General features: G+C 42.9%; 1 protein-coding gene across 1 annotated transcript in view; it reads left to right on the forward strand.

The window, feature by feature from the left end:
• The window catches only part of PYGL (glycogen phosphorylase L), a 59761-nt gene that overhangs the window by 19200 nt on the left and 22339 nt on the right, over positions 1-18222 (forward strand). Inside the window, exons 7-12 of the mRNA XM_058163091.1 lie at positions 2519-2630; positions 4999-5081; positions 11678-11821; positions 12544-12636; positions 16757-16903; positions 17256-17419. Coding sequence (XP_058019074.1) covers positions 2519-2630; positions 4999-5081; positions 11678-11821; positions 12544-12636; positions 16757-16903; positions 17256-17419 — 743 coding nt within the window. The remainder of the gene's footprint in view (positions 1-2518; positions 2631-4998; positions 5082-11677; positions 11822-12543; positions 12637-16756; positions 16904-17255; positions 17420-18222) is intronic.

The following is an 18222-nucleotide window of genomic DNA, read 5'->3' on the forward strand; positions in this document are numbered from 1 at the left end:
GTTTCAGCAGAAAACAAGCAGAAAGTGGAAGGTTTGGAGGGTGAGATGCGGCAGTGCAGAAAAGAGAGGAGACGACAGGCAATGCTGTGCTTGGACTACAGATGGATAAAATGTCTTATTTCCTTAGGTTTCAAAATTTGGAAGAAGTGGACCAAGAAGACTTGAGAGATGTTGTGACTAAATTGTTGGGAGAATTTCTTGGGAGAGGTGTTGATTTCATGAATTGGGATGTGGATCGAGTTTATAGAGTTAATTCGCAATATGCACGCATGCAGTTCCCAGAGAGGTTCATGTCAAATTTGTGAGAAGAGAGACGAGAGATGAAATTCTTAGAAAACATAGGAGTGGGGCACTGATTTACAGGGGCAGGGAGATAGCCATTCTGAGGCAGATTCCCAGACAGGTACGTGAAAAAAGAAAGAAATATTATTTTTTGTCAAGCAAATTGTACCAGAAGGAGTGGGCTTCAGATGGCTGATGCCAGAGGGATTGATGATTTTCCGGGAGGGCATTACGAAAAAATCAGTACAATTGCGGAGGCTACGGCCTATGTGGAGGAACACAAAGCCTTCCTGGAATCAGATGACCCAGGAATTGAAGAAGGGGAGGTTATAGATCATGGGGCTGAAGCGGCTGCCGCTGTTGCGGCCCTGGAGTTGGGTCAGGCTGAACCCAGAGTTCTGAGATTCAAAACTAGGAAGTGATAAAGATATTTGGGATTGTGTTGGTTTTCCTTATTCTCTTTTGTACGATATTCTGTTTATTCTTGACTCTTCTTTATTACGTATTTAAAATTTGCAAACTTAGCTACTTCGTGTCACCTGCTTGCCTTATGGCTGTTGTATGTGTTAAAAAATTTGAGTAAAATTCTTATTTTAGATAAGAAAAATGAAAATTTACCATACCTGATATGTATTTGTATAAACCTTTTTTGACTAATAAAAACTTTTTGAATAAAAAAAAAAAAAAAAAAAAAGATTAACATCTAAATGCATCACAAAACCTAAATAGGGGTAGATTTGTTTCAGTTTAAAATCCATATACCACTTCATTAAATTCTTAAGTAGCTTAGAACAGTGGTCCTCATTCTTTTTGCCACCAGGGACTGTTTTTGTGGAAGACAATTTTTCCACGGATGGTGGGGCAGGGGGCGGGAGGGAAGAGCACACAGCCTAGATCCCTCGCGGGCACAGTTTACACAGTAGGGTTCACACTCCAATGAGAATCTAACGCCTGATGATCTGAGGTGGAGCTGAGGCGATGATGAGGAGCGGCTGCAAATACAGATGAGGCTTTGCTTGCTCGCCCACCGCTCACCTCCAGCTGTGTGGTCTGGTTCCTAACAAGGATGTGGGGATCCCTGGCTTAGAATAAACTGTGCCTGTTTCGTTTTTGTTTTTGTTTTGCTGTGGTGGCAAATATAAATTGAAATGACAATTATATTTTGTAGCATACAGTAGGAGCATCCTGTAAGATAGTGATTCTCACATCCACAGAAGTCACCAGGCAACCATAACTGGGAGGAACTGTAGGAAAAGAGCAAGGGAAGCCTGAGAGCAAGTCAAGAGAGGACTCGGCGTAGAATCATTATGTGTCCACAAACATTCTAAGTCCAGTTCCCCCTCCCCACTTGAATTTTGTTAACTCTTTATCTAGTACCAATTTAGTGTTGACCATTAGTTGACTAGATTCTTTTTTTTCCACCTTTTATTTGTTTTATTTATATAACATTAAATTTTCATCAAACAGTGTATGTTCTGGGTACAGTTATGTTTAGGTAGTCATATTACACATCTTTGTTGTGATACTTCATCTCCATAATTTTAATAATATAATAACATTAATATTTAACATCATCTTCTTTAACAACTCTCCTCTTTACCATTTCCTCTTTTTATATCTCCTCCTTTCTAACTACTGTTTCTGTTATCTAGCCATTGATAGAATATGTCCCATATCAAAAAATATTTAGTTTCTTCTTTATCCTTAATAGTAATTTATTTATTTATTTATTATTTAGATTTTTATACCGCCCTTCTCCCGAAGGACTCAGGGCGGTGTACAGCCAGATTAAAACAGTACAATATACAAATTAAAACCACAGTTAAAATAACCTATTCTATAAATGGCCGAAAATTAAAACCGTCAAATTTGACCCATAAATAAAATACCCCAATTAAAATTATTAAAATTCGAAAAATGTAAAAAATTTAAAAATTAAGCCAGTCCCGCTTGGATAAACAAGTACGTTAAACTGTCCATTTCTGCACATTCTAATATTTTCTTAATTACATTCCCCTCAGATGGAATCTCATCATTTTTCCACTGTTGCGCAAATGCAATTCTAGTTGCAGTTACTGTAGATTCTTGTGTATATGCTTGAGCAATTAAACTTCTGAACTGAGGTGTGTTCCTATTTTTCGCTCCTGACAGAAACCACTGAATATTATAATGAGTTTCTTTAGAATAGCATTCCATTTTTAAACCACTATAACTGGAGCTAAATCTCTGTCTTTAGGTTGTTTTGGCTTTGCCCTATGATACTCCTATTCCTGGTTATATGAACAACACGGTTAACACAATGAGACTCTGGTCTGCTCGAGCACCCAATGACTTTAATCTCCGTGACTGTAAGTATTGTCAATGGTGGACTTCTTTCTTCTTCATTCTTTGCCTGGAGGAATTGTTAGGAAAATTGTTCTCTTCAGGCGCAGACAGACCTAGTTTTGGAAGCCACCAGGCCCACTTGGTGGCTTTCACACTGCCAAAGTTTGAAGGTGGTTTCCCCATTGGAAAATGATGGAAATTGTGGTTTCCCCATTGGAAAATGATGGAAAATGATGGAAGAATGGAAGAACCATGTCTACAGCACTTGTCCAAAAACCAATACTTTGAATCAGGGGTTTCTAACCTTGACAACTTTAAGACTTGTGGACTTCAACTCCCAGAATTCCTCAGCCAGCTTTGCTGGCTGAGGTATTCTGGGAGTTGAAGTCCACAAGTCTTAAAGTTGCCAGGGTTGGAGACCCCTGTTTTGAATGATTATTTTGTATTTTGAAAGGATTTTCCATTAATCTTCATGCTTTCATTATGGGCCCATCCATAGTGGCCTTCATTACGGATTAAACCTTGGCATTGACAGAATTGAAGATTATAGTCCATAATAATCTACCATAAAGAAATAGGGCTTTCTTTACCTACTCACTGAAGTGTGTGGCCACAGTCCCTCGTTTGATCAGCGGTTCTCAAACCCAAATACAAATTGGAGAGAGTCAGGGATTTGGGGAAGGATATAACATTTTTCTGACCTGCTGAGAGCTGTGAAAAACAAGTTTCGCTTCTTCAAACTAGTATAATGTCAAACTAATAATGGGGAAAGAAGTTTATTTTCTCTCTCCTAACCTTCTTGTCAGGGTTTTTTCTATTTTTATTTTATTTTTTTATTTTATTTATTTTTATTTTTCATATTTTTATACCGCCCTATCTCCCTAGGGACTCAGGGCGGTTAACAACCAGATAAAAATATACATATAAATACAAATAAAAACATCCATTAAAAAACTTATTATAATTGGCCGAATAATTAAAATGATGATAATAAAAATAATAAAATCCCCATTAAAACCAATTCGAATTTAAAATCTAGTCCAGTCCTTTCCAGTTCTTTCCTAAGAAGGGTACAGGATGTCTTCTGTCTTTAGCAATGTTGCCAAGAAAATAACTAGGAAACAACTAGATACAAGAATGCCTAGGAGAGAAGAAAATATCCCTGGAGCCAGGGATAGGAAACCTGTGGTCCTCTGCACAGTGTCAAAGATGCTGGGAATTGATATTTAACAATAATTGGAGGGCCACGGCTTTCTCCGCCTTGCCTTAAATGCAGTAGGAGGAGTAGCTGCTCCTTGTAGAGTGCCCTGAGAAAACATCTCCAAAGCATTTTCTTGGGGCCTAGGCAGTGGTGGGATTCAGCCAGTTTGCACCTATTCGGGAGAACCGGTTGTTAACTTTCTAAGCAGTTCGGAGAACCGGCTGTTGGAAGAAATCTTATGTTGTTTTTTTCCCCTTTACGGGGCTAATCCTGTAAGGAAGGAAACATTCTGGTGCTGTTTCTAGCCTAATCTTTATTGTCCTGCTTACAGAAACTGCCTCTCTGGTTAACCCTTATTACATTGTAACAGCTAAGGCGAAGCGCCCATTGACGTGAGTGACGTTGAGTTGGCCACGCCCACATGATCACATGATCACCGAGCCACGCCTACCCAGCTGGACATTAGGGCAGAGAACCAGTTGTTAAATTATTTGAATCCTACCACTGGGCCTAGGAATTCATGAGACAACTAAATAAATAAAGAAAGAAAGAAATAGATAAATCAAGGAAGCAGAGATTCTTGGAAAAATTGGTAGCACTTGGGGCAAAGGAAGGTCTAATAAAGTGTTTCCCAACCTTAGCCATTTTAAGAAGTGTGGATTTCAACTCCCAGAATACCCCATCCAGGAATGCTGGCTAGGGTATTCTGGGAGTGGAAGTTCATGCTTCTTAAAATGGATGAAGTTGGGAAACACTGGTCTATTAGCTCAGCATCAGGAAGAGAGGGGGAGACAGTCCCTTCCATTTTCTTCCTCTGATGTATTAAAGGAAGACTGAAAAGAAACTAGAGCTGGCTTCCCCAGCCTGGAGATCCAAATTTCAAATCTTATGACTAATGGCTGAAAGATCTGGAAGTCATAGACTCAACGTAACTCAAGAACACCATGTTGAGGAGAGCTGGAATAAAGGACTCAGTTTGAAGAGCTGAAAGGAAACTTGGTAGTTCACCTAGCAAATTTACTTTTTAAAAGTTAAGCCAGTGCCTTGTTTTGGGAAGAAGCAGCCCCGGACATTCCTAAAATAATTCTGTGCTAAGTAGATAGGGGAAAAGTTGTTTTTTCAACTCTCCATTCCCCCCTCCCGCTGATATTGAACAGCCATGCATGTTTTATTTCAACTTTCCTGTGCAGTTAATGTTGGTGATTACATTCAAGCGGTGTTGGACAGAAACTTGGCGGAGAACATCTCCCGCGTCCTCTATCCAAACGATAACGTAAGTTCCAAGCACTGTGAAATGTTGCCTGCTGGTGGGAGGGAGCGAAGGAAATGGGGGCTGGGACCAGTTTTCTTTTTAAGCGGGCACCATGCTAATCATTCAGAACCAAACATGGTAGCAAGTTGCCTTTTTTGCTTGTGTTGCAGAGCTGGTTGTCTTAAGTCAGGGGTCTGCAAACTTGGCTCTTTTAAGACTTGTGGACTTCAACTCCCAGAGTTCCTCAGCCAGCAAAGGTGGCTGAGGAACTCTGGGAGTTGAAGTCCACAAGTCTTAAAAGAGCCAAGTTTGCAGACCCCTGTCTTAAGTCATCAAGCCCATAAACAACTAAAGGGGGGGAAGATCCATCCTCATTCTTACACAGGACCTGGGAGATCAACTAGGACTTAAACAGTTTATGAAAGGTCAGAAGTTGGGAGAAGTATGAAGATCCAGGGGGATATCATTTCAGAGAGCAGAAGCCATCCAATGGTGGAATTCAATTTTTTTTTACTATCGGTTCTGTGGGGGTGGCTTGGTGGGCGTGGCAGGGGAAGGATACTGCAAAATCCCCATTCCCTCCCCACTCCTGGGAGAAGGATATTGCAAAATCTCCATTCCCACCCCACTCTGGGGCCAGCCAGAGGTGGTATTTGCCAGTTCTCCAAACTACCCAAAATTTTCACTACCAGTTCGCAAGAACCTGTCAGAACCTGCTGAATAGCATCCCTGGAGCCATTCCTGTAAAGAAATGCTTCCTAGATCCCACCAGATGACATTGATTGATAGGTGGGACATGAAACATACATGCTCTACCAGCCTTGACCCGATGAGCAGAAACATATGGAAATAAGTGCTCCATCAAGTAACTAAGCTAAAGGGCACACTTGTGGGGGTTTATAGATGATAATCCGCACCCTGAATTGCCCCAGAAGCCAACTGGGAAATCATGTACTTATGAAACAATGGTGTCATGTGGCACACCCATCAGAGCCCACCCCACTGGATTTTGGATCAGCTGTAGCTTCTGAGTGGTCTTCAAGGGCAGCCCTTATGGTAAACCAATCAAGAGGTGGCCAAGGCATGAGTGACTGTCTGAAGACCCTCCCAGTCCAGGAATGGTCACACTTCATATGCTTGATAAAGCCACACAAAGACCCTCCTGGCCACAGCTGCCATCTGGGTTTTGATTGTGCATCAGTCCCACATGGGGTAATGCTACTCTATTGATAATGAAACATGGAGGGTCCAGAGGACAAACAAAGGCATCTGATCTACTTACCAATGCGTTGGTTCCATCCCAGGTGCCTGATGGACCCAGAGAGGTTCCTGACAGAGCTTGGGCCGTTTCCCGAGAATCTGGCCCGCGGCACGGCTGAAGAACTAGTCGCGGCCTGGGAACAGGCCGTGGCTGGAGCTTTGGACCGTGTCGTGCCTTTGCGGCCTCTGACCCGGCGCAGGTCTCAACCAGCTCCTTGGTTCTCCGAGGAGCTGAGGGAGATGAAACGCCAGAGAAGACGCCTAGAGAGTGCTTGGAGATCCAGCCGTTCGGAGGCTGACCGGACACTAGTTAGGTCCTATAGTAGGACCTACCTAGTGGCATTGAGGGATGTGAAACGTTCTTACGTTTCCTCCCTCATTGCGTCGGCAGATAACCGCCCAGCTGCCCTGTTTCGGGTGACCCGCTCTCTCCTTCAACAGGAGGGGCGGGAGGACCCATTACAAGGGCGTGCCGAGGAGTTTAACGGTTATCTATACGATAAAATCGTTCAGCTTCGGGATGGATTGGATCAAAATTGGGTAGATCCAGGCGAGAGTTTCGAGACTCGTCTTGTTGAGACTGTTTGGGATAGTTTGGCCCTGTGACTCCCGAGGACATGGAGAGGTTGCTGGGGAGGTTGAATGCCACCACATGTTTACTGGACCCGTGCCCCTCCTGGTTGGTGCTGGCCATGCAGGAGGTGACACGAGGCTGGCTCCGGGGAATTACAAATGCTTCTTTGCGGGAGGGGGTCTTTCCCGCTGCCTTGAAAGAGGCAGTGGTGAGACCCCTCCTCAAAGAAGCCTTCCCTGGACCCAGCTGTTTTAGGAAATTATCATCTGGTCTCCAACCTTTGCTTTACGGCGAAGGTTGTAGAGAGTGCGGTGGCACGTCAATTACCCCAGTACCTGGATGAAACTGTCTATCTAGACCCGTCCCAGTCCGGCTTTCGGCCCGGATACAGTACGGAGACGGCTTTGGTCGTGTTGGTTGATGATCTCTGGAGGGCCAGGGACAAGCGTGACTCCTCTGCCCTGGTCCTATTAGACCTCTCAGCAGCTTTCGATACCATCAACCATGGTATCCTGCTGCGCCGGCTGGAGAGTTTGGGAGTGGGAGGCACCGTTTATCAGTGGTTCTCCTCCTATCTCTCTGACCGGACGCAGTCGGTGTTGACAGAGGGGCAGAGATCGACCCCGAGGCGCCTCATGTGTGGGGTGCCGCAGGGGTCGATTCTCTCGCCTCTCCTGTTCAACATCTATATGAAGCCGCTGGGTGAGATCATCAGTGGTTTTGGGGTGAGGTACCAACTGTACGCTGATGATACGCAGCTGTACTTTTCCACCCCAGGCCACCCCAACGAAGCTATCGAAGTACTGTCCCGGTGTCTAGAAGCCGTACAGGTCTGGATGGGGAGGAACAGGCTCAAACTTAATCCCTCCAAGACGGAGTGGCTGTGGATGCCGGCACCCCGGTACAGTCAGCTGCAGCCGCGGCTGACTGTTGGGGGCGAGTCATTGGCCCTGATGGAAAGGGTGCGCAACTTGGGCGTTCTCCTGGACGGGCGGTTGTCCTTTGAAGATCACTTGACGACCATCTCCAGGAGAGCTTTTTATCAGGTTTGCCTGATTCGCCAGTTGCGCCCCTTCCTGGACCAGGATGCCCTATGCACGGTCACTCATGCTCTTGTTACCTCTTGCTTGGACTACTGCAATGCTCTCTACATGGGGCTCCCCTTGAAGAGCACCCGGAGGCTCCAGTTAGTCCAGAATGCGGCTGCGTGGGTGATTGAGGGAGCAGTTCGGAGCTCCCATGTAGCACCCATCCTGCGCAGACTGCACTGGCTGCCTGTTGTCTTCCGGGTGCGCTTCAAGATTTTGGTGACCACCTTTAAAGCGCTCCATGGCTTAGGACCGGGACCATCTACTGCCATCTTCTATCTCCCAACGACCGGTGCGTTCTCACAGAGAGGGACTCCTTAGGGTGCCGTCAGCCAAGCAATGTCGACTGGCGGCTCCCAGGGGAAGGGCCTTCTCTGTGGGGGCTCCTACCCTGTGGAACGAACTTCCCCCTGGACTTCGACAACTACCTGACCTCCAGACCTTTCGCCGCGAACTTAAAACTTATTTATTCCGTCTTGCTGGACTGGCTTGAATTTTTAAAATTTTTAACTGATTTTATGGGTTTAAATTTTTATTAATTTTACAGGGTCGATATTGTATTTTAAAATGGGGCCAAATTGAATAAGTTTTTTAATGTTTGTTTTTAGCATTGTATGCGTTGTTTTTGTATTTTACTTTGGCTGTAAACCGCTCTGAGTCCTTCGGGAGAAGGGCGGTATACAAATTAAAATATTATTATTATTATTATTATTATTATTATTATTATTATTATTATTATTATTATTATTATTAGGATTAGGATTAGGATTAGGATTAGGATTAGGATTAGGATTAGGATTAGGATTAGGATTAAGCCTGAGTCTGTCCCTCCCCATCCAGACCTGCACCACCTCCAGGCATTGGGGCAGGACTTTGACAGCATTGTTGGTGACTCTAGGGTCAAGTTGTATAATTGGGTATTCATCAGCATATAGATGATCTCTGACTCCAGACCAGTGCTGGGATTCAAGTAATTTAACAACGATTCTCTGCCCTAATGATTTCTTCCAACAACCAGTTTGCAAAACTGCTCAGAAAGTTAACAACCGGTTCTCCCGAAGTGGAACTGCCTGAATCCCACCACTGCTCCAGACTGATGGATCAACAGTTTTCATGTAGAAGTTAAACAACTTGTTAGAGGAAGTGTTGCAACACTTCCCCTAACAAACCCACAACAGAACCACTTTATATATATCACTGTATAAAGAGGAAGTTGAAACAGGGAGGGACTTATGCAAAATTACCAATTGCATTCATAAGGCATCTACAACAATTTATTTTAAAAAGCATAAATTCCTTGCAAAGTAAAGCTGAAATCTCTGGCATATGTTAACTGTGTGGATTTTTCCCCTTATTAGCCTATTTTGCACATAGACTCTGCTGCTAACCCCGAGAAAATATGCTAATTTCTGTGATTATTAACCTGGCTTTCCTTTTTTCCAACACTTGAGATTTAAATTAGAATAATCTAACCAGATAAAACCCAAAGTAATGTTTCTACCCTTCATCAACCACATGCCGGTCTCAAGCTTGGATAAATGGGGAGGATTAGGGAAAGCAAAGGGGAACTGCCCTGTAAAAAAAAAATCCCACCAGAACACTTTATAGCAATAACTCAACAAGAAGGGGCAAGCAAAGAACATGCTGGCTAGATAATATCAAAAGTGATAGAAAGATGAACATCCAACAACTGAAAGAAGCTGTGCTTGACAGGGTAGAACAGAGAGTAATTGCCTATAAAATCTGCAACAGTCAAACATGACTGGTTAAAACAACAGTGTTTCTAGATGCTGTATCAGGGGTTGCTGCACAGTCTCTGCAATATTTCAGGTTGAGAGAGTTAATTAAATGAAGTTACTACAACTGTAACGGCATGGATGGGTCCAATCAATGGACTGTCCATGCCAACTTTCCAATCCCCCCAAGAACTAATCAAAGGTCTCCAGGAAGATGCCAAGAAAGACAGGAAGGCAATAGCACACTTATGCAGTTGCTTCCTACCCCTAGCATTTAGAGATTCAAAATACTTCAATTATTCCCATAATAACAAAGAGCCATTGATTGAACCCCCTTTTCCCCATAATTTATCTAACTTCTTCTTAAGTTATTAGAGGTAGTCCTCGACTTACGAGGGCAATTGGGATGAGACTTTCAATTGATAAGCAATGTGGTTGTTAGGCGAGTCATCATGTGACCAGACCCAATTTTATGTTCATTTTTACTGCAGTCATTAAATGAATCACACAGTTAAATGAATCCAAATTCCCCAGTTGACTGTCAAAAACTGGCTGGGAAGATTAGAAATGACTGTAGGATGCCACAATTAGTCATAAATGTGAGCACCTGTGTCACATGACTTGCACAAACATCCTAAGGGCGAGGACAGATTGTAAATAATTTTTTCTGAGGTTGTAACTTTGAATTGATGTTAAATGAACAGTTGTAAGTTAAGGACTACTTGCAACTCCTTTTGAAAATTGAAAGTGTTAGAGAAATGAAATGATACGGATGAGATATCAGAGTTGGCATCTTTTGTCTGGTCCATGGGTCAGGACACATTAGAGCCGTGATGGCGAACCTATGGCATGCATGTCCAGAGTGGCACGCAGAGCCATGTCGCCTGGCATGCGCGGCGTCGCCCGTTTCTCTTCCGTGTTTCTGGCATGCATGCGTGGACAACGATCAGCTGGCCTTTTTGCATGTGGCAGTGCCGGAAACCAGAAGTGCTGGTCTTCCATTTTCCTGAGTGAGCATACATGCCAGCCAGCTGATTGTCACGTGCATGCGCACCAGAAACCCAGAAAAGTAGCTGGCTGAAACTAGAAGTTCAGTAGTTGAAACCGGAAGTTCATTTTCAGGGGCGCACATGCACCCTGGGCAACTCCTTTTCCAGGTTGCTTCCCTGACTCGCACACGCGTGCATGCTCCCTTTTTGGCACTCGGTGCAGAAAAGGTTCGCCATCATTGCATCAGAGGGACAATTACCCCAATCAACCTCTCCCAGTTTTTGTCTACAGCTGTATGCTGATCCAGGACTATAATAAAGATTTGATTTGTTTATAGCTGCCCATGGGCTCATCATTGGATGAAGGAGGTAACCTCATGCTGGCTCACTGCAAAGGAGAGAGAAATTGCTGAAATCAAACAGATAATGCCACTTTTTTTTAAATTTACATTTATATCCCACCCTTCTCCGAAGACTCAGGGCGGCTTACATTGTGTAAGGCAATAGTCTCATCCTATCTGTATATTTAAATACAAAGTCAACTTATTGCCCCCCCAACAATCTGGGTCCTCATTTTACCTACCTTATAAAGGATGGAAGGCTGAGTCAACCTTGGGCCTGGTGGGACTCGAGCCTGCAGTAATTGCAGGCAGCTGTGTTTAATAACAGGCTATCTTACAGCCTGAGCCACACCGTGGCCTTTTCTTCAAGCCTCTCCTTGTCCCTGTAGCTAAAACTAAATCTGAGGGTTTTGACTTATACCCAAACTGCTTTTCTTATTCTGCTTATATAATGTCATAGATGCTTTAGGGACCAAGAAGGGCAATGGCAATTTAAGAAAATATAGCGTTCAGACAGGTATTTCTTTGCCATGATAAACATGTGATAAATGCCATTAATGGACTTTGATCCTCCTCAGACTCACTTTGCATTTTTCTTACCAACCTGACATTCTTTCTTCATCTGGTAGTTTTTTGAAGGCAAGGAGCTGCGTCTGAAGCAGGAATACTTTGTGGTAGCTGCCACCTTACAAGACATCATCCGACGGTACAAAGCCTCCAAGTTTGGGACTACTGAAAGTGTCCGGACTGCTTTTGATTCATTCCCAGACCAGGTCATTGCTTTTGGAGTGATATATTTAGCTTGAACATAGCATGGTCTGGCAGGCAGAACTTGGTAGTGAAGTGAGATACCATCTTGGGTGTAGAAAACCAGTGGGATGAAGTCAGGAAGTATTAGGCTAGGACCAAGAAGACCCATGATCATATCTAGACTCACTCAGCCTTAGAAGCTCTTTGGGTGATGTTGACCAGACACTGTAGCTCCACTCAATCTCACAGGTTTGTTCTGGGGATAAAATTGGAGATGGGAGTGTTAAGTGGGCCACCTTAAGTCCTATAGGAGGGATGTCAAACTGGCGGCCCGTGGGCCAGATGTGTCACACGCAGGCCATGCCCACCCCACTTCCACAAATGGGAAAAATGTCACAAAACGTCATGTTCCGGCAACATGACGCAGCACGTTTGACACCCATGTCCAAGAGGAAAGGGAAGATGTGAATCTAACAAATAAAACAAAAGCAAATTGTGAATAGTTTGACTACTTATGTAGTTTAACCAGGACTTTTGCCCAAGAACCTTTTTATTAGGTTCCACTGGGAGATATGTGATAGTAATAATGGTGGCATGTAATCATGTACTTATGCATTGCTTTCCCTAGCTTGACTTAGCTTTTAGCTCCTTACTTCTTGCAATTATCCAGCAGGTTGATAGATTCAATTCCATTTTCCTGCTTAAACTTTTTTTTTAACATATTTCGTTTCTTGTTTTTCAATAGGTTGCAATCCAGTTGAATGATACACATCCTTCCATGGCTATTCCTGAGTTGATGCGTGTCTTCTTGGATATAGAGAAGCTGCCCTGGTCTAAGGTTGGGATCACTTTTCTGTTGCCAGCTCTGTCTAGGATTTACAAAACCTTCACTATGTTTTCCAGGGGGCTTCATTTAATTCAGCTTCAGCCTAATTCTGTAGTCTCTGTGCCATGGCTTTAAGTCTTCTTTTGCTTCCTATTTCCAGCATTCAGACAAACACAAGTTGGTTTATAAAATATGCTGAACCCTAAATCTAAAAAAATAAGTTATGTAATGTCCAAACAAATAAAACACTTAATTTGATGACATGGTTCATGCAACATGTTAAACCTCTAGTCTAGCAAACTGAATCCTACAGTCATTGTCTTAGCTCTCCAAATTTGGGTAATAGGGGTACTAATTAGGGATACTAATGCCCTCGGGTTTGTCTCAAGGATATAATCTTATCACATGATAACAGCTCCATGGTGATGAGGGCTATTGTAAAGCAATAACTCTTTAGGCTGCATTCAGTTCCAACATAGCTTCAAAGATTGCTATCAAAATCTCCAAACTTCTTACAATCATAAAAGCAACATGATGAAATAAATATTTGCACTAGAACTGTTTTAAAAATTAACAAAAAAGGGAGATGCATACAGGGAGGAGGTGGGGTATTAGTCCATTAACTACTAATTAGTCCATTAATAAGATTTAGAATAGAATAGAATAGAATAGAATAGAATAGAATAGAATAGAATAGAATAGAATAGAATAGAATAGAATAGAATAGAATAGAATAGAATAGAACAGAATTTTTTTATTGGCCAAGTGTGATTGGACACACAAGGAATTTGTCTTGTTGCATATGCTCTCAGTGTACATAAAAGAAAAGGTACATTCATCAAGAATCATAAGGTACAACACTTAATGATAGTTACAGGGTACAAATAAGCAATCAATATCAATATAAATCGTAAGGATACAAGCAACAATCTTAGTCATACAGTCATAAATGGAGGAGATGGGTGATGGGAATGATGAGGAGATTAATAGTAGTGCAGATTTAGTAAATAGTTGGACAGTGTTGAGGGAATTACAGTATTTGTTTAGCAGAGTGATGGCGTTCAGGAAAAAAACTATTCTTGTGTCTAGTTGTTCTGCTGTGCAGTGCTCTATAGCGTCGTTTTTGAGGGCAAGAGTTGAAACAGTTTATGTCCAGGATGTGAGGGGTCTGTAAATATTTAATTAAATTTAGATGTAAACTAAATTAAATTTGATCTTTGACTTGGCCCAGCCTCCAATTTGATGGGAGTGTGGCACCCTGCAAACCACTTAAAGCTACGGGTGGCCTTCAGCCTAGAACAGGGGTGTCAAACTTGCGTCGTCATGGTGGCATAATGTGACATATCACAATTTTTTCCCCCTTTGCTAAGTCAGGTGTGGGCCTGGGTAGCGTTTGACACATCCAGCCTGCGGCCGTGAATTTGACACCCCTGGCTAGAAGGTATTTAGTTCTGCTAAAAGGGTTACATTGTGGGATGGAAATTCACACTAGCTCCACCTACTGGGTGTTGTAGGCAAGACATCAGTTGCTGCCACATACAATACTACATTGTATTTCCCTACTTTGCACATCTGAATGTATTAGAACTGTAGTTGCTACCATAGTTATAGTTGCTACTATAGTTAAATGTTGGAATATTGCATTCAATTTTAGTCACCACAATGTAAAAAGGATGTTGAGACTCTAGAAAGAGTGCAGAGAAGAGCAACAAAGATGATTAGGGGACTGGAGGCTAAAATGAAGAACGGTTGCAGGAACTCCGTATGCCTAGTTTAATGAAAAGAAGGACTAGGGGAGACATGATAGCAGTGTTCCAATATCTCAGGGGTTGCCACAAAGAAGAGGGAGTCAAACTATTCTCCAAAGCACCTGAGGGTAGGACAAGAAGCAATGGGTGGAAACTAATCAAGGAGAGAAGCAACTTAGAACTAAGGAGAAATTTCCTGACAGTTAAAACAATCAATAAGTGGAACAACTTGCCCGCAGAAGTTGTGAATGCTCCAACACTGGAAATTTTTAAGAAAATGTTGGATAGCCATTTGTCTGAAATGGTGTAGGGGGTTGGGCAGGGGGTTGGACTAGAAGACCTCCAAGGTCCCTTCCAACTCATGTTATGTTATGTTATGTTATCTTACCTTACCTTACCTTACCTTACCTTATCTTATCTTATCTTATCTTATCTTATCTTATCTTATCTTATCTTATCTTATCTTATCTTATCTTATCTTATGTTAGTCACCCACTCCTTAATTCTTGGGTTCTAGTGAAAAGCCAAAAAACGTTGGACAGTTTCTTTGGCTGAGTTAAAATTATATAGTGGTATTGGGTTCAGTAACAGAGTTGGAAGGGACCTTGGAGGTCATCTAGTGCAGCGGTCACCAACTGGTGGTCCGTGGACCACTGGTGGTCTGCGAGAAAATTTTGGTGATCCACAGAAAAATTATTTGCATTTTCTATATTGCACTAAATCAGGGGTCCTCAAACTACAGACCCTGGGCTGGATACATACAATGAACATTTGTGTTGCTGCAGAGAGCCTCCCCCTTCTGGTTCTTTTTGTGTGGGTCAGAGGGGGCAGAAATTCTGACCTGGTGTCTGCTTCAGCCTCCTGGTGCAGGGATTTGGGCAAAGGCTGGAGGGAAGTGCCGCTGGTGGCAAAGAGCCAGAGGACCTTGTTCCAGTGGAACTGCATCATGGCCTGGAATTGGCTAACCAACTCAGCCCACTGAGCCTCCAGGCGCTGGTACCTGGCCTTGCAGTCTTGCAGGTCTTCCCTCTGCTTGGAAAGCCTATGCTCATAGTCCTCAATGAGGTGCTTCTGCTGAGCCTCCTTCTTGGTCAGATCCAATTTGAACTGAATCAGCTGTTTTGCCAACTCTTTCTTGTGGTGGCTGCTTAGCTCCAGGAAGGCTCTTGTGGAAGGCTGCTTCCTGTTGGGGCCCCAAGAAGCCTGGGCGGGGAGGCAAGAAGTGACTGGGAGGGGGAGGGGCGAGTAGAGGCTGGCAACACACCCCTGGACATGAGTGACATCGAGTTGGCCATGCCCACCTAGTCACATGACCACCTAGCCATGACCACCCAGCCAATCATTAGGCAGATCATATTAGTGGTCCACGGAATTTAAAACTATGATTTTAGTGGTCCCTGAGGTCCGAAAGGTTGGTGACCCCTGATCTAGTCCAACCATCTCTGCCCAGCCAGAGGGGGGTTGTCCGCTGGGTGGGCATTACATGGCAAGAGGTGCCGGGCAGCTACTCTCTTGCAAGTAGGGTGGGAATTTGCAGGCAAGGGGGATGGAAGGCAGGCAAGTGCCAAGAGCACTAGGGAGAGATAGAACAGAGAGGCAGCTCCGAATCAGTTCACCTGATCCGGGGGTCGCGATTAAGGGGCCCAGCTGTCATTAGCTGACCGGGGAAGGGAAGGGCTGCCTCCTGTGCTGGGCACGCCCACCCCTTCACTAGGGCTTATTTTCGGGGGAGGGCGTATATTTACGCCCACCCCAAAAATCAGGCTTGGCCTTATTTTCAGGACATGTCATATTTTCGGGAAAACACGGTATTGTTTTCAATAGTTTGGACTGTTTTGTAGTTTTAGAATTGTAAGTCACTCAGAGTCACTTGGCTGAGATGGTCAGCTATAGACATAGAATGAATAAATAAATAAGGCAAAAGCCAGCTTCATGATAAAATGGAATAATGTGGAATGGATGGTCTTGTTACCAGATGGATTTAGTTGGCTGAACTATATGAATCTATGTCTAATTCAAGGAGGTGTATAGTGAGATATCTCAAGTTTCTGCCCTGGACTTAGTTTATGTTTCAACATTATCAATATGATTTAAACAAGAAGATAGAAGGGATGCTTATCATATTTGCATATAACAAAAAGCTGGGAGGATTGGCTCACTCCAGAAAATAGGCTGTGGTTTGAGAAGGATCTTGATATCTAATAATATGCACAATTCTCAACAGTAAGAAATGTAATGTAAGATTTCTGCATTTTGGTAAGAAAACCATATCCTCAGATACAATACATGGCTTAGGAGGAGGAGCTGGGAGAGGATGCACAAGAATAATCACATAAATTGTTTTTCTCAGTTTGCCTTATTATCTTTTCTTTCAAAAACACAAGGCCTGGGATATCACTACAAGGACCTTTGCTTATACAAACCACACAGTTCTTCCTGAAGCTCTTGAACGCTGGCCAGTCGAGCTGGTGGAGAAGCTGCTTCCAAGACACTTGCAGATTATCTATGAAATCAACCAGAGGCATTTGGATGTAAGTAGGGTTTCATTAAACCTTCTCTGACAGCTCTTAATTTTCTGGATGAATTTAAGAAAAGGTAAAGGAACGCCTTTATGAAGACTGACTCCTCCCCCAAAAGAGTCCCTTGAAAAGGGACTCTTTTCAAGCTGGAAAAGTTGGATTGAGCTTTGGATTCAATCAAGAAACTTCTGTTCTGGTAGCCATATTGAAATGGAAAAAAATTATGCCAGTTGCATAGCATTTGCCTTTAAAATGTGGTTAGTCCAAGGATCCTTTCTTGCTAAAATCCAGACTGAATGGGATAGTTGGGAATGCACTTGAACAGGATTAACTGATGTTGCTTTTCACCTTCACACATACTCAGAAAATCAGAGCCCTGTTTCCCACGGATGTTGACCGGCTCAGGCGGATGTCCTTGATTGAAGAGGAAGGGGTCAAACGTATTAACATGGCCCACCTTTGCATTGTTGGCTCTCACGCTGTGAATGGAGTTGCAAAGATTCACTCAGATATCGTCAAATCTCAAGTGTGAGTAGTGGTGTGTATTTTGTTTGTGTAAAGCAACCTGGGACAATTTCCGTTTACTTTTGCCAACAGAAAAGTTTTTGAATTGATTTGGAGTTCTGAATGTTCTACTGTGGGATCAATATTGAGATTTAGGGCTGAACTCTGGGTGCTACTGATTTTGTGCTAATATATAATTTTGTCTGTTGTTTTGATAATTTTCAGACCTCCTAAACTTTGTGTTCTATAATTAAATTCTTGGCTGTTGCCATATGCATTCTTTGGTGACAGACTGCAGGGCAAATTTTCCCAAAGTTATCTCATCTCTAGTATTTTGACACCTTCATTTTCAATTTAGGTCATAGTTTGCAGGGAGTGCCACAATTAAACACCCACATGAATAATTTTAGGCATTTATGCTAAATATTAAGATTCGGATGTGGGCCACTTTTGTTCTTCTATAATGAACTGGATATTCAACATACTTTACATAGTTACTGAGTACCTGAAATATACTGAATCGTATTCTATTCAAGATTAAAAACTATGAGACTGTGCAAGTACTCTATTAAATCTGCTAGTTCTTTAAATCAGGGGTCTCCAACCTTGGTCCCTTTAAGACTTGTGGACTTCAACTCCCAGAGTTCCTCAGCCAACTTCGCTGGCTGAGGAACTCTGGGAGTTGAAGTCCACAAGTCTTAAAGGGACCAAGGTTGGAGACCCCTACTTTAAATGACCTAATTAAGCAGATCGTGTGAACATAAACTTTATATGAGCAAATAAATCATCAATACAGTAATGGTTTGTGAAATAATTGTGTACTACAT

Source organism: Ahaetulla prasina, chromosome 1 (genome assembly GCF_028640845.1).
Source record: "Ahaetulla prasina isolate Xishuangbanna chromosome 1, ASM2864084v1, whole genome shotgun sequence".
In the NCBI taxonomy this organism is placed as follows: domain Eukaryota; kingdom Metazoa; phylum Chordata; class Lepidosauria; order Squamata; family Colubridae; genus Ahaetulla; species Ahaetulla prasina.